The sequence below is a fragment of the Budorcas taxicolor genome, chromosome 15, assembly GCF_023091745.1.
Source record: "Budorcas taxicolor isolate Tak-1 chromosome 15, Takin1.1, whole genome shotgun sequence".
Lineage (NCBI taxonomy): Eukaryota > Metazoa > Chordata > Mammalia > Artiodactyla > Bovidae > Budorcas > Budorcas taxicolor.
Genome location: NC_068924.1, coordinates 78893571 through 78906427, shown reverse-complemented (window position 1 = coordinate 78906427; position 12857 = coordinate 78893571). Strand labels below are relative to the sequence as shown.

The 12857-nt window shown below is 61.3% G+C and overlaps 1 protein-coding gene across 1 annotated transcript; it reads left to right on the top strand.

Moving 5' to 3' along the window:
• Positions 1-593: 593 nt before the first annotated feature.
• Positions 594-1681, top strand: YPEL4 (yippee like 4). Its single transcript, XM_052653226.1, has 4 exons — positions 594-734; positions 920-963; positions 1277-1385; positions 1592-1681. The coding sequence occupies exons 1-4, from the start codon at positions 594-596 to the stop codon at positions 1679-1681; spliced, it is 384 nt and encodes a 127-aa protein (XP_052509186.1).
• The last annotated feature ends 11176 nt before the right edge of the window (positions 1682-12857 follow it).

Below are 12857 nucleotides of genomic sequence, written 5' to 3'. Positions count from 1 at the left end.
ACCGGCACGCATCCCCAACTTTTTCAAGGCTTTGAGCCCCAGAGACACAGAGCCTACCAGCGCACGTGGGATGCATCCTCAGAAAAGGACGGAAAAGCCAGGGAGGAAGGAGCATTTGCCAGCGACGCGGCTCCCATGGCAGCGGGCCGCTCCCAGTGGAAAATGGTGGAGGCTGGCTCTGGCCCCAGGAGGGCGAGACACCGCCTCCGGGGCTGAGGCCCCCCATCCGCTGCGGGGCCGGCCCGAGCAGACGGTCAGCCCAGGTGGCAGATGCAGTGTGCGCGCGCGCGGAGCAGGGCTGCCGCGGATGGGTGAAGCAGGAGTGAAAGTGATCGCAGGCGCCCCGGCTCTTCCGTGCCCCCGGCAGGGGCTCCCCCGGCTCTCCTGGTGACCCTCCCCTCCTTCCCAGGTGACCTCCATTTCTGCCTGGCTCACGTCTGGGGGGGCCCTGGCCCGGCAGCCCCCCCGCACCGCTCCCGTCCTGAAACACGGCTTTAGCCAACCTGCTCCGCTGCTTCACCTGCGACCGTCTGTGCGGGGGCTGCACGGCGCCCGCGCCCCCCGCCCGCCAGGGCATCGTCCTCCAGCCCGTCATGCCCAGCTGCGACCCTGGCCCGGCCCCCGCCTGCCTCCCAGCTAAGACCTTCCGCAGCTACCTGCCTCGCTGCCACCGAACCTACAGCTGCGTCCACTGCCGCGCACATCTGGCCAAACACGACGAGCTCATCTCCAAGGTAACGGCCTCCGTCACTCCCACCCCCGCCCTCGCCCCCCGCCTCAGGCTCCTCCAGACATTACCCGGGGGTGACGCCACGGCGCCTGGCCTCCCGCCTCCATGCCCCCGCGGGGTATTCAGGGAGCGCGTGACCCCCGGGGTCAAGGGTTCCCCGCAGTCACCACCGGCCCTGTGTCTCCGCAGTCCTTCCAGGGGAGCCATGGCCGAGCCTACCTGTTTAACTCCGTGTGAGTCTGCCCCTCTCCCTCGTGCGTGTGTGCCGGTGTGGGTGAATAGCTTTCCTCTCTGCAGAGAGGGGCTGAGCCGCCCGAGGTGGGTGCCCTGCGCCCTCTGGGTTTGCCTCTCCTTTGGCGGAAGCCGGGGAGAACTAGGGTGCCAGGCGCCAGACAGCAAGCGGTGGGGCGCTGGAGGTAGGGCTCTCAGCTGGGTGGGTCGCGCGCTCTCCAGATGCTGGGCCCTCTGGGCTGTTTTGGGGGTGCGCTGACGGAGTGACACCCCGCTCCCCCCCGCCCCGCGTGCTGGGTCCTTCCCGTCTCCCAGGGTCAACGTGGGGTGCGGGCCAGCTGAACAGCGCCTCCTGCTCACGGGGCTGCACTCGGTAGCTGATATTTTCTGCGAGAGCTGCAAAACCACCCTGGGCTGGAAATATGTAAGTACCGGGGGGAGGGCCACCCTCTGAAGGCGGGGGTGGGGCGTCTCCGTGGCCCCCCAGGCCCCAGTGGCCACCCGTCAGGTGTCTGCCTGACCCAGAGGGAGGAGGGAGCTAGGAGTGGGGGGACCGGGTGGGGGGCGCGCTGACGCCGGTGGCGGTAGGCGGACCTGCCGGCCCACATTGCCGGCCTCCCCCCCCGCCAGGAGCAGGCTTTTGAGACGAGCCAGAAGTACAAGGAGGGGAAGTACATCATTGAGATGTCGCACATGGTGAAGGACAACGGCTGGGACTGAGGGCTTCCGGTGGCCTCTGCCCTCCCGACGCATGCCCCACCCTCCCACACCTGCCCCCGCCCGGCCGCGCCTCCATACCAGCATGAGCACTGCCCCACCCCTGGGGGGAACCCTGCTCCCGCCGCCCCTCCCCCCGCCGCCACCCCATCACGCCCAGGCCCCCCTGGAATGGGGGTCTGGGGTACCCCAGGGGTGCTGAAGGCTCAGGCGTGGGCAGCAGTCAGGGAGAGACAGAAACGGGGGGGGGAAGGGGTGGCCGTGGGGACTTGTCGCCCCCAAGGTTCCGAAAGCCGAGGGGCTGGCCGGGCAGAGAGGCAGGCAGCGAGGGCCCCCGGGAGGAAGCCCCGTTTGCTCCACCTCTGCGAGCGAACCTCGAGTCCTGGCGCTGGGAGATCCTAGGCCACAGAACAGCAGGTGAGAAGAGGCTCAGGGTGGAGTGAAACGCTGGCCTCAGACGCTGGGAGGCACCAGTCTCTTAAGGGTGACGTTTCCCACCCCCTATTTGCAGGAGCCAGGATTCGTGGGGTGGGGGTTGGAAGAAAAAAAATCCCAAGTCCCAGGCCCTGGGAGATCATCAAAGCATCCCAGGGGTTTGCATTTCACTCCACTTGGCAGTCTACCTTGGCACTGAAGAGGCACTTTCGAGTATCTGACCTTTGCCATGGGGTGGGGTGGGGGGAGGTCCCCCCGGAATTCCAGCCCCCATGCCCGGCTGGCAGTCTCCAGAGTGAGCAGGGTTGGTGGGCGTCCTCTGGGCCCGGCCACTGCTCCCTGGGATGCAGGCCCTCGGAGGGAAGGTGGGGGCTCAGTGCCACGAGGCTAGGTGTCCTCGAGGCTGCCACCAGCGAACGAAACTTTTGTATGATATATAAAGTGTTTGGGTCTATTTTTAATAAAAAGGGGAAAGCAACACGTGAGGCACTCGGTCCTCTTGACTTTTCTTGGCAGGTACCATAGATTGTCCCACGCACACGGCTGCCCCAGGCCTGCCCCTCCTACCTCTGTTGTTTAGTAGCTGTCAACTCTTTTGCAATGCCGTGGACTGCAGCCTGCCAGGCTCCTCTGTCCATGGGGTTCCCCAGGCAAGAATACTGGAGTGGGTTGCCATTTCCTTCTCCAGGGGATCTTCTGGACCCAGGGATCAAACCCAGATCTCCTGCATTGCAGGCAGATTCTTTATCATCTGAGCCACCTGGGAAGGCTGCTCTCTTACCCCTAGGGGGCAGCAATTGCTCTGTCTATGACAAGACACCAGGGGATGGAGATTCAGGTGAGATTTTGCTTCTGAGATGGTTTGTTGTTTTTGAGTGAGATTCCAGCGGGAGCATCCTTAACAGCTTCTGTCTTTAGGAGCCCTTGACAAGGAATCCACTTTTGCCTAGTTTGAAGAGATTCACTCCAGAACAAGAGCTTTCTTGGGTCCCACTGCCTTTCAGCCTAGTTCTGGAATCTTTCGGTCAGCTCATGGCCGCTCTTAAAGCTAAAAGGAAAATCGACCAGCCAAGGTGCTGCCCTGGCAGCGGTTACAAACTGGAACAGAACAGCTCAACACCGCAGCACCAGTGCAACATGACCCAAGTGCGCCTGTCGGCAGTGCCGTGAACTTCTTATTGTGGGGTCACCAACAGGGAGAGACCGGATGCAGGGAGGATCGGATGCATCATAAAAAATCTTTTTTTTTTTTTTCCTGGTAAGCTAGCTTGTTATTTCCACATTCATTCATTGGTACTGTAAATATTTGTAAGAGCACTTCTTCCTTGCCAGGCCTTGTTTAGCACTGGCAAAACAGTGGAGAAGGCAGTCGTGGCCTGACTTCATGGAGCTTCCTGTCCAGTGGGAGGACAAGCGAGAAGCAGGCGATTCCAGTAGAAGGTGATGAGGGAGTGAGCACAGGGCTTGTAGGAGAGGCGTCCCCTAGAATTGAGGAAAGAAACCTTTGCAGAAGTGATGACTTTGAAAGCCCTTGAAAGCTGAGAGGTTGGGTGGGCAGAAAGGAAGAGTAAGGGACGGGGGTAGTTCAGGCCAAGAGGACTGTCAGGTGGCTCAAGTTTAGTTAGTTTGAAGAGAAATAAAAGTTTATTTCCTAAACTGGAGTGCAGATATGAGTGAGTGAGAGGTGAGCCAGCCCAGGAAAGACAGGCTGGGCCATGAAACACTCGAGGACTTCATCCCAAGGGCACTGAGTAAACACTGAACATTTCTTGTCCTTTAACAAGTGGACTCACATCACCAAACGGCTGTTTTGTGCCTGAAAAGAGGCTCAAGTAGAAATGGTAAGAATGAAAAAAATAGAGACTTGAAGCTAACTGTAGTCTCAGATACTGTTGTCAACATCAGAATGAAGAGGCTGTTTGGGCCAAAGAGCTCTGGAAGACACAGGTGCTAGAAGGCAAGTCAAGCCCTGAAGGAATGATGCCCAGCACCCCATCTGGGGGGCTCGGGGTCCGTCCCAGCACCCCCATCTGGGGGGCCTCGGGGTCCGTCCCAGCAACCCCATCTGGGGGGCCTCGGGGTCCGTCCCAGCACCCCATGTGGGGGGCTCAGGGTCCGTCCCAACACCCCATCCGGGGGGCCTCAGGGTCCACCCCAACACCCCACCTGGGGGGCTCGGGGTCCGCCCCAACACCCCACCTGGGGGGCCTCGGGGTCCATCCCAACACCCCATCTGGGGGGCTCGGGGTCCGCCCCAGCACCCCCATCTGGGGGGCCTCGGGGTCCATCCCAGCACCCCCATCTGGGGGGCCTCGGGGTCCATCCCAGCACCCCCATCTGGGGGGCCTCGGGGTCCACCCCAGCACCCCCATCTGGGGGGCTCGGGGTCCGCCCCAGCACCCCCATCTGGGGGGCCTCGGGGTCCGCCCCAGCACCCCCATCTGGGGGGCCTCGGGGTCCATCCCAGCACCCCCATCTGGGGGGCCTCGGGGTCCACCCCAACACCCCACCTGGGGGGCTCGGGGTCCGCCCCAACACCCCACCTGGGGGGCCTCGGGGTCCATCCCAACACCCCACCTGGGGGGCTCGGGGTCCGCCCCAGCACCCCCATCTGGGGGGCCTCGGGGTCCATCCCAGCACCCCCATCTGGGGGGCCTCGGGGTCCATCCCAGCACCCCCATCTGGGGGGCCTCGGGGTCCACCCCAACACCCCATCTGGGGGGCTCGGGGTCCGCCCCAGCACCCCCATCTGGGGGGCCTCGGGGTCCGTCCCAGCACCCCCATCTGGGGGGCCTCGGGGTCTGCCCCAGCACCCCATCTGGGGGGCCTCGGGGTCCATCCCAGCCTGCCTGGTGATGCCCAAAGCCTTCTCTCAGGTTCCAGCAAGGGACCCAGAAACCCTGTCCTTCTCAACCCCACTTCTTGCACTAAAGTTCAGGAAGGCTTGTCCTTGAAAATTTCTGACCTTGAACATCAGGCGCAAACTAGCTGCCTTCTTCAGTTCGGTTCAGTTTAAAGCTCCCCAAATCTGCCTCTCTCTAAATTTACTGATTAAGCCAACTAGGAACTGTGGGGAACAGGAAAGTAAACGGCACCCCTGGGTCTCAGTTCTTTGTAATCTCTCCTGGAAGAATCATTCCGTGAGTTGGGTTCAGGGATCCTATGTAATCTTTGCGATCAGGCCATGGGGCGGGACTGTCCAAACTTTGGATGCTCAGACAGGTGTCAAGTACCCTGTGACTAAGAGGGGTAGGTGGAGAGGAGGTCTCCTTTTTCTGCCTGAGAGCCAGGGAAGGAGCTGCAGGCATGGAATGCCAGGGGTGCAACGGCCCTTTCCTGGGGTGCAGTCCTTTCAGGTTAGCCTTTTTTCCTTGCCTGTGCACCCCCTTTTTCTCATGGAGGTCTACTCTGGACCCAACAGGGATTCTCCCAATCTTCTCCACCCACCCTCCAATCCCAAGCTGTATCTGGGAGCTTCTTAGCCAACCAGTCACTCCCTCCTTTCCTCCTTTAAGCCCTACAACCAGCAGGTGGCACCAAAAACCCTCTACCCCTCAGCTCCAACAACCTTCCTCAACCCTCTCCAAGACTGGTGAGCTGTGATTGAGGACAGGATTAGATCTAGGCTCTGAAACGTTAAGCACCATCAAACTCTGGCCAAGCTGCTTAAGCCTCTCCTGACTCAGTTTTTCCATCTGTAAAATGGGGATGTTACTTTTCGGTCCTGAGGACCCACCATGATGCACTTGGTGTCTGGCACACAGATGTGCTTCTGTAAGTGTGAGCTATTCGTCTGACTTATTCAGAGGGAGGCCTCCTGAATCCCCGCCAGGAAGGGCTGGGGGGGTGCCCTGGCGGAGGGGTGCCCAGGCAGGAGAGGAAGGTCGATGCCCAGGAGGCAGCCGGCGCTGGGTAGCGCTGCGCGGCCAATGCCCTTTTAACATTGCACTGCTAGTGACAGGCGCAGACAGTAGCACAATGTGAAAAGAGCTCCGGCCCGCAGCAGAGGGGCGCCGGCCCTCCTCCCAGGCCCCTGGGCTCCCCACCCGCTCCTCGCCTTGCGCACAGCTCCTCTCCTTTCTCCGGTGTCCCTTGGTTCCCTCCACTCCTCCTTCCTAACATGGAGACCACCCTTCCCCAGAGGTTTCAGGGCAGGGGGAACAGAGTGCCAGGAAGCAGCCTGGCATTCCGTCTTCAAAGGAAGACGACTGGGAGACACCCCCGCCCCCAGGTCCGGAGATGATGTGCAGCTGGGTTTACCTGGATTTGTAGCTCTTGTCAGCTTCCCTTCAGAGAGGAGCTGGCTGGCCCAGACCACAGAGCTTCCTCCCCGCTCTAAAGCTCTCGCTCCTTTTTAGTTTAGATAAAAGGAAGGTTTAGGCCTTCACAGGACAGTCTCGGATGGGGGTGAACAGGCCGCACAGAGAGACCTCTAGGTCTGCAGGAGGAAGCTATGGGTGAAGTCCCACCTCCCCAGCTCCTCTCGGAGGCCTGCAAAATCCACTGAGTGGATTCAGCGTGGAACAAAATGGTGCGGTTCATTCCCTCGCCATTAGAAACAGGCTTTCCTTGGCAGTGGGGTCAGAATCTGTTTCCTGTTTATCCAGGGACCCGGTTAGGGGGTTTTTCAAGCTCACCGGCATCTTTAGACGTCCCCATCCTACCAAGTCTAAGGGGCTTACACCCCAGACAAACAATCCTGAGACCGACCAAAGGTTCAGAGTCAGGTAGAGCTCTGGGGTGGCAGGCTCCTGGCTAGAGCTGCGGGCCTGGGGGGCCGGGCTATGGGGTAATTCCGGGGTGCACCCATCAGAGAGGCCCCTGGGGGATGCCCTGCGCCCTCCCCGCCGGGAGCTCTTCCTGGGGAGGTGGTTTCCTCCCACTAGCCCGGAAAGCAGGAGAGCCTGTCCCCTGCCTTCCCATGCAGTCTGTTCCTGTAATCGGGGCCCGGGCCCCACCGTTCTAATGGACGGAGATGCAGGCTCCGCGAGGGTTAGTCACCAGCCTCTGCTCTTGGGTTGAGCAAAGCCGTCCCCGTGGGGAATCGGACCGTGTCAACAAGGGGCCGAGGGGCCAAGAGCACGGGCCAGCCAGCTTTCTGGAGGCCAGGGGGAGATGCCCCCCAGGGGACCCAGATCGCACCCGGGGTGGGGGGCGGGGGCCGGACCCCGCGGCTCTCAAGGCCCCCTCCGCTCAGAGCCGGGCCCCGCAGTCCGGCCGCAGGCGGGGCCCTCCCCCTCCCCGGGCCCCGGAGCCGCCCCCCGGCTCCTGGCAGAGGCGGGCGTGGAGGCCGAGGAGGAAACGGGGGAGGGGCGGCTCGAGTTCCCCGCGCCCCGCTCCTCAGCGGCCACCATCTTCCGGCCCCGGCCCCCCGGAGCAGCGGGGGATGGGGCCCGGCCCGCGGCAGGGAGGGAAAGGGCAGGTGGAGGGTCGGCGGGAGCGGCGGGGCAGGCCAGGCCCGCGGCCATGGCGACCAGAGGGTCAGCCCGGAGGGTCCCAGGAACGGGGCGCGGGGGGCGTGGGGGCGCACGCTCCTTCCACACCCAGCTTGCGCCCCCCTCCCCCCGCCCCCGGGACACACACACCTGAGGCTGGACCACACACGGGCGCGCGCGCACACACTCCAGCCACACTTGCTGCACGGCTCAGCTTACTACACACTTACCCAGACGGCGTGCGTGGGGGGGAGCCCGCAGCTCGCGCTCGGAGCGCACCCCTCCAGGCCCGGCAACTCTTAAGGCAGGGGCGGGCCTCACCCCCGCGCGCAGCCCCCCGGCTCGTCCCACAACTTCTCCCGACGCACAACTCCGCGCTGGGTTCAGCCCTGCGGCCCCTGCGTTCCCCCCTCAACGCCCCCGCCAAGTCCCCTGTGCCCCACACCCCCTGCACACACACAGACACACACACAGACACACACACACACACACCCTGCGCGCGCGCACACACACACCCCTGCGCGGGCACACACAGACACACACACACCCCTGCGCGCTCACACACACACACACACACCCTGCGCGCGCGCGCGCACACACCCTGCACACAGACACACATACACGCACGCCTGGGCACACACAGATGGCCCAGCGGAGCCCCCCGCCCCGGCCCCACCACACCCCCGCTGGAAAGGCGCAGAGAGCCACGCCAGCACGACACGCCTGCTGCTCCCCCGTCTCAGTTGCGGCGAAAGAAGAAACCAGAAGAGATGCCCGCGCGGAGGGGACGGCGGGGGGAGAGAAGACGGAGGAGGGGCCTGGCCCGCCCCCGGCCCTCGCCGAGAGGATGCGCCCCCCCCGTCCGCGGCGCTGGCCCTCGGGGCGCCCCGATACCTACACGCCGCGCCTCCTTCCGCTCCTCGGCCCGCCGCCTCCCTCTTCCCGGGCCCTTTCTCTGCCCTCCCCGCCCCGGCGCCCCCCGCCCCCCGGCGCCCGCCGCCCGCCGCCCTCCCGGGCCGGGCTCGGGCCCCGCGGCGGCCGCGGCCGAGGCGGGGGCGCCGGGCGCCGGGCGCCGGGCCCCCCGCGCCCCCTTCTCCTTCCACACTCCCTGCCGTCCATCTTGAATACTTGGGATTCTTGAATGGAGTGAGCAGGATCCGCTGCCCCAGGCTCCCATTGGCTGCGGGTTCACCCTTTTGAAACGAGATCCTCCCGCCCATTGGCTGCCGGGCTCCCCTCTTCGCCCCCAGCCCCCATCCCCCGCGCCCCCCCACGGCCGGCGAGGTCCAGGCGCTCCCAGGCGCCCCCTCCGCGGGCCTCCCCCCCACCTCCACGGGCACCCCCCACCCCGGGAGGTCGGCCTCCCGGCTCGTTCCATCACGCCCCCCACCCGGCTGCAGGTGAGGGCGGACCCGGTTCCCGCCAAATGCGGCTCCCGAAGCCCGGCTCGCGGACGCCCCTGGTGCCGGACTCGGAGACCCTAGGAGACGCGAGAGGTGCGATTTCCTGCCCGCCTCCCGACGCCCCTTGAGCCGAAGTCCCTCTCCAACCGGGACCCTCCTGGCCTTTCAGCCTCAGCCCAGGCGATCAGAGCAGCGCTCCTGAACCAGCCAGCCCCCTGGGCTGGGCAGGAAGAGGGCCGCTCCGGAAAGATCTGGGCCCTTCTGAGCGGCTTCAGCCCCTGGTTGCCGCGGGGCAGGTCTGACCCTAGCAGGAATGTGCAGCATCTGGAGCCCTGCTCCGTCTCACAGATCCCCGGGGACCAGCCCGCCCAGCCCCGCCCGGCCCAGTACTGGGCCCACTCGGAGCTGGGAGCCCAGACCCGCACGGAGGAACGAGGGAGCCGGGCAGTGAGTCAGGCCTGGACGTGGGGGTTCCTTTATTCTGGGCCCTGATTTGCGGTAACAGGCTTCTCGAGATCACGGTCTCCTCTCTGGGCCTGTCTCCTGCTTTACAAAAGTTTGGTCTAGAACTTGCTATAGAAGTTTCTGTGTGAGGACGGAGATGTCTGCACTGTACCCTCCAATGTGGTAGCCACTAGCCACTTGCAGCTACTGACCCTTTGAAATTGGCTACCGTGACTGCTGTTGCTCGGGCGCTCAGTCCTGTCCCACTCTTTGTGGCCCCGTGGACTGCAGCACACCAGCCTTCCCTGTCCATCACCAGCTCCCGGAGCTTACTCAAACGCATGGCCATTGAGTGGATAATGGCCATCCAACCATCTCATCCTGTGTCACCCCCTCCTCCTCCTTCCCTCAATCTTCCCCAGCATCAGGGTCTTTTCCAAGACTATGACTGAGGAAATGGGGTTCTGAAAGCATCTAATTTTAATCACTTCTAATAGCCACATGTAACCAGTGACACCAGTTTGGACATTGCAGGCCCAGGATGCTGGTGTTCCTGCTGGTGAAGAACATTCTAGGGATCTTGCTCAGGCAGAAAGTCTTTTCTCCTTGTCCCTAAGGTGCAAAGTCCTCCAGATCCCACGTGTGTCAGGGTCCAGAAAGTGAGGCCCAAATCCCTGCCACCTTCGTCAGAATGCTTTCCTTACCGCTGTCGGATTGTCAGTCTGCTCTGTGGGAGCTGAGATTACACATACCCACAGCACATGGAAGGTTAGGGGTAGTAGAGGATTTGCAAGTTTGCCCCAACCTTCATGTTTTCCCAAGGATAAACACCAAGATGTTGACCGGAGTTAGGGTAGGGGATGTCCTTGGCCCAAAACTTCCCTCATAGCTCAGTGGGTAAAGAATCCGCTTCCAATGCAGGAGACCAGGGTTGGATCCTTGGGTTGGGAAGGGCCCCTGGAGGAGGGGGAAATGGCAACCCACTCCAGTATTCTTGCCTGGGAAAATCCCATGGACGGAGGAGCCTGGCGGGCTACAGTCCATGGGGTTGAAAGACTTGGACACGACTGAGCGGCTAAAGCACCAAGGGCGCACAGCACTTAGTACGTTTTTTCTGAGCTTTACAAGGCATGCGGGATCTTACTTCCTGGACCAGGGATTGAACCCATGTCCCCTGCAGTGGAAGCATGGTGTCTTAATCGCTGGACCCAGAGGGATATCCTCTTCAGAGTTTTTGTGAGCCCGCCACCCCCAACCCCCTGCTGCCACACACACCATCAAGTTCATTCAACAAATGCACTTCTCTGACCCAGGACATAAAGGACCTGGGGTGGAAATCCACCAACAAGACTGATACCGAGGGACAGCCAGCTCCATGAGAGAGGCTGAGCTCCTGGGTCTGCCAGGGTGATGAGAACATGGGCAGCTCAGAGCACGTGTCCTAAGTCAGGGTGGTTCAGAGACCCCAGTGTGCACCACCCCCAGCATGAGGAGCGGAAGCTGTGAGGCAGAAGACTGACTCTGGGTTTATCCTCGGGTTGACCAGGAGGCTGAATTAGCAAGCAGCTGTGGTTTCTGCAGGTGGAGTGGAAGCCGGGTATGGGTGTCCAGGGTTCTGGTGGTTACAGGCAAAGACTGGTGGATACAGGGCCCTAACCCATCAGAGAGAGGAGCCACAGGGGCAGCTGAAAGGGGCTGTGCACCTGCCCGAGCCTGTATGGTATTTGTCCAGTCCTTGCTCTTGGAGGGCATCTGCCTGGGCAACGCGCTGTGGGTAAGCAGAAGACCCAGAGCTGCCTGGGGAACGGCTTCTGTGCTCAACACCGCGTTATTACAGGTGAAAACTGCTAGAAGACTTCTCTGGTGACAGATGGGTAAGGAGTTCAGAGGCAAGGATGGCTCCCAGTGGGGAAGCGAATCTAAGAAGTCTTCCTGGAGGAAGTAGCATCTGACACTTGAAGATGAGAAAAGACTTAAAGGAAAAAAGACGAGGACGTCCCTCACGGTCCAGGGGCTAAGACTCCACGCTCCCAACGCAGGGGGCTCAGGGAACTAGAGCCCATGTGCCTAAGACTTTTCAGGCCATGACTAAAGATCTTGCGTGCTTCAATGAAGATCAAAGGTCCCGCCTGCTGCATCTAAGGCTGGCACGGCCTAATTAGTTATTAAATAGAAGACAAGAAGATGGGAGGAAGGAAGACCAGGAAATGGCAAGAAGAGACAGCAACACAAAGGCTGGAAGATGGGGAAGCGGTGATCTGTGCTTAGAATGGGTTGTAAATTCCGTGGGAACCCAGGAGGTAGGAAGGAGAATGGCCAGGATGGAAAGTCAGGCTGAGACAGGTGCTGGCGGCCTTGGACACTTCCCCCTGGGCCTGGCTCACCTCCAGTGACATCATGTTTCTTTCTTTCTTTTTTTTTTTTTGACATCATTGTGACCCCATGGACTGGAGCATGCCAGGCCTCCCTGTCCATCACCAATTCCGGAGTTTACTCAAACTCATGTCTGTCGAGTCGGTGATGCCATCTGACCATCTCATCCTCTGTCGTCCCCTTCTCCTCCTGCCTTCAATCTTTCCCAGAATCAGGGTCTTTTCCAGTGAGTCAGTTCTTTGCATCAGGTGGCCAAAGTACTGGAGTTTCAGCTTCAGCATCAGTCCTTCCAGTGAATATTCAGGACTGATCTCCTTTAGAGTGGACTGGTTGGATCTCCTTGCAGTCCAAGGGACTCTCAAGAGTCTTCTCCAACACCACAGTTCAAAAGCATCAATTCTTCAACACTCAGCTTTCTTCGCAGTCCAGCTCTCACATCCTAACTTGTTATAGGAGTGTAAAAAAAGGCACCAGGAGCTATTTGGCTCCAGCCTCTGCCCCTACATTCTTTCCGCATTGTCTGGGAGTTCCAGAATGCTCCTGGGCTCTGCAGCGGCCTTTCTTCCTCATCATCTGTGTCCAGGGTCACTCTGGAGCTGGCCCTCTGCCTTTCTCGCTGATCTCCAGAGTCCGTCCAGATCTCTACTTGGGTATGTGTGTGTGCGAGAGCTCAGGCGTGCCCATGAGATCAGTCGTGTCCGACTCCTGCACCCCCTGGACTGTAGCCCACCAGGCTCTTCTGTCCATGGTATTCTCCTGGCAAGAATACTAGAGCGGGCTGTCACTTCCTCCTCCATGGGATCTTCCCCACCCAGGGATCAAAGCTGTGTCTCCTACACGTCTCCTGCATTGCAGGCAGATTCTGTGCCACTGAGCCACCAGGGAGCCTCGTAGAACTGGGTAACTGTGAGTCAGCAAGACCTTCTGCCCCAGTCCTCTGCCCCTAGAAGGACCGACTCCGAAACACTGGAGACACGCTCCCTCTCCGATTGAATGTCAGTGGAAGGGGCCGGGCTTCATGGCTCCACACTCACCGAGCCCACACAGGCCTTCCCATGAGGAGCTCTTTCCTTCCCCTCCTTCCACAGT

Excerpts from the sequence above, each read along its gene's own strand:
- YPEL4 (XM_052653226.1), top strand. The coding sequence starts at position 594 with ATGCCCAGCTGCGACCCTGGCCCGGCCCCCGCCTGCCTCCCAGCTAAG. Across the intron at positions 735-919 it reads ACGACGAGCTCATCTCCAAG|TCCTTCCAGGGGAGCCATGG; the intron begins GTAACGGCCTCC and ends GTGTCTCCGCAG. Across the intron at positions 1,386-1,591 it reads CCACCCTGGGCTGGAAATAT|GAGCAGGCTTTTGAGACGAG; the intron begins GTAAGTACCGGG and ends CCCCCCCGCCAG.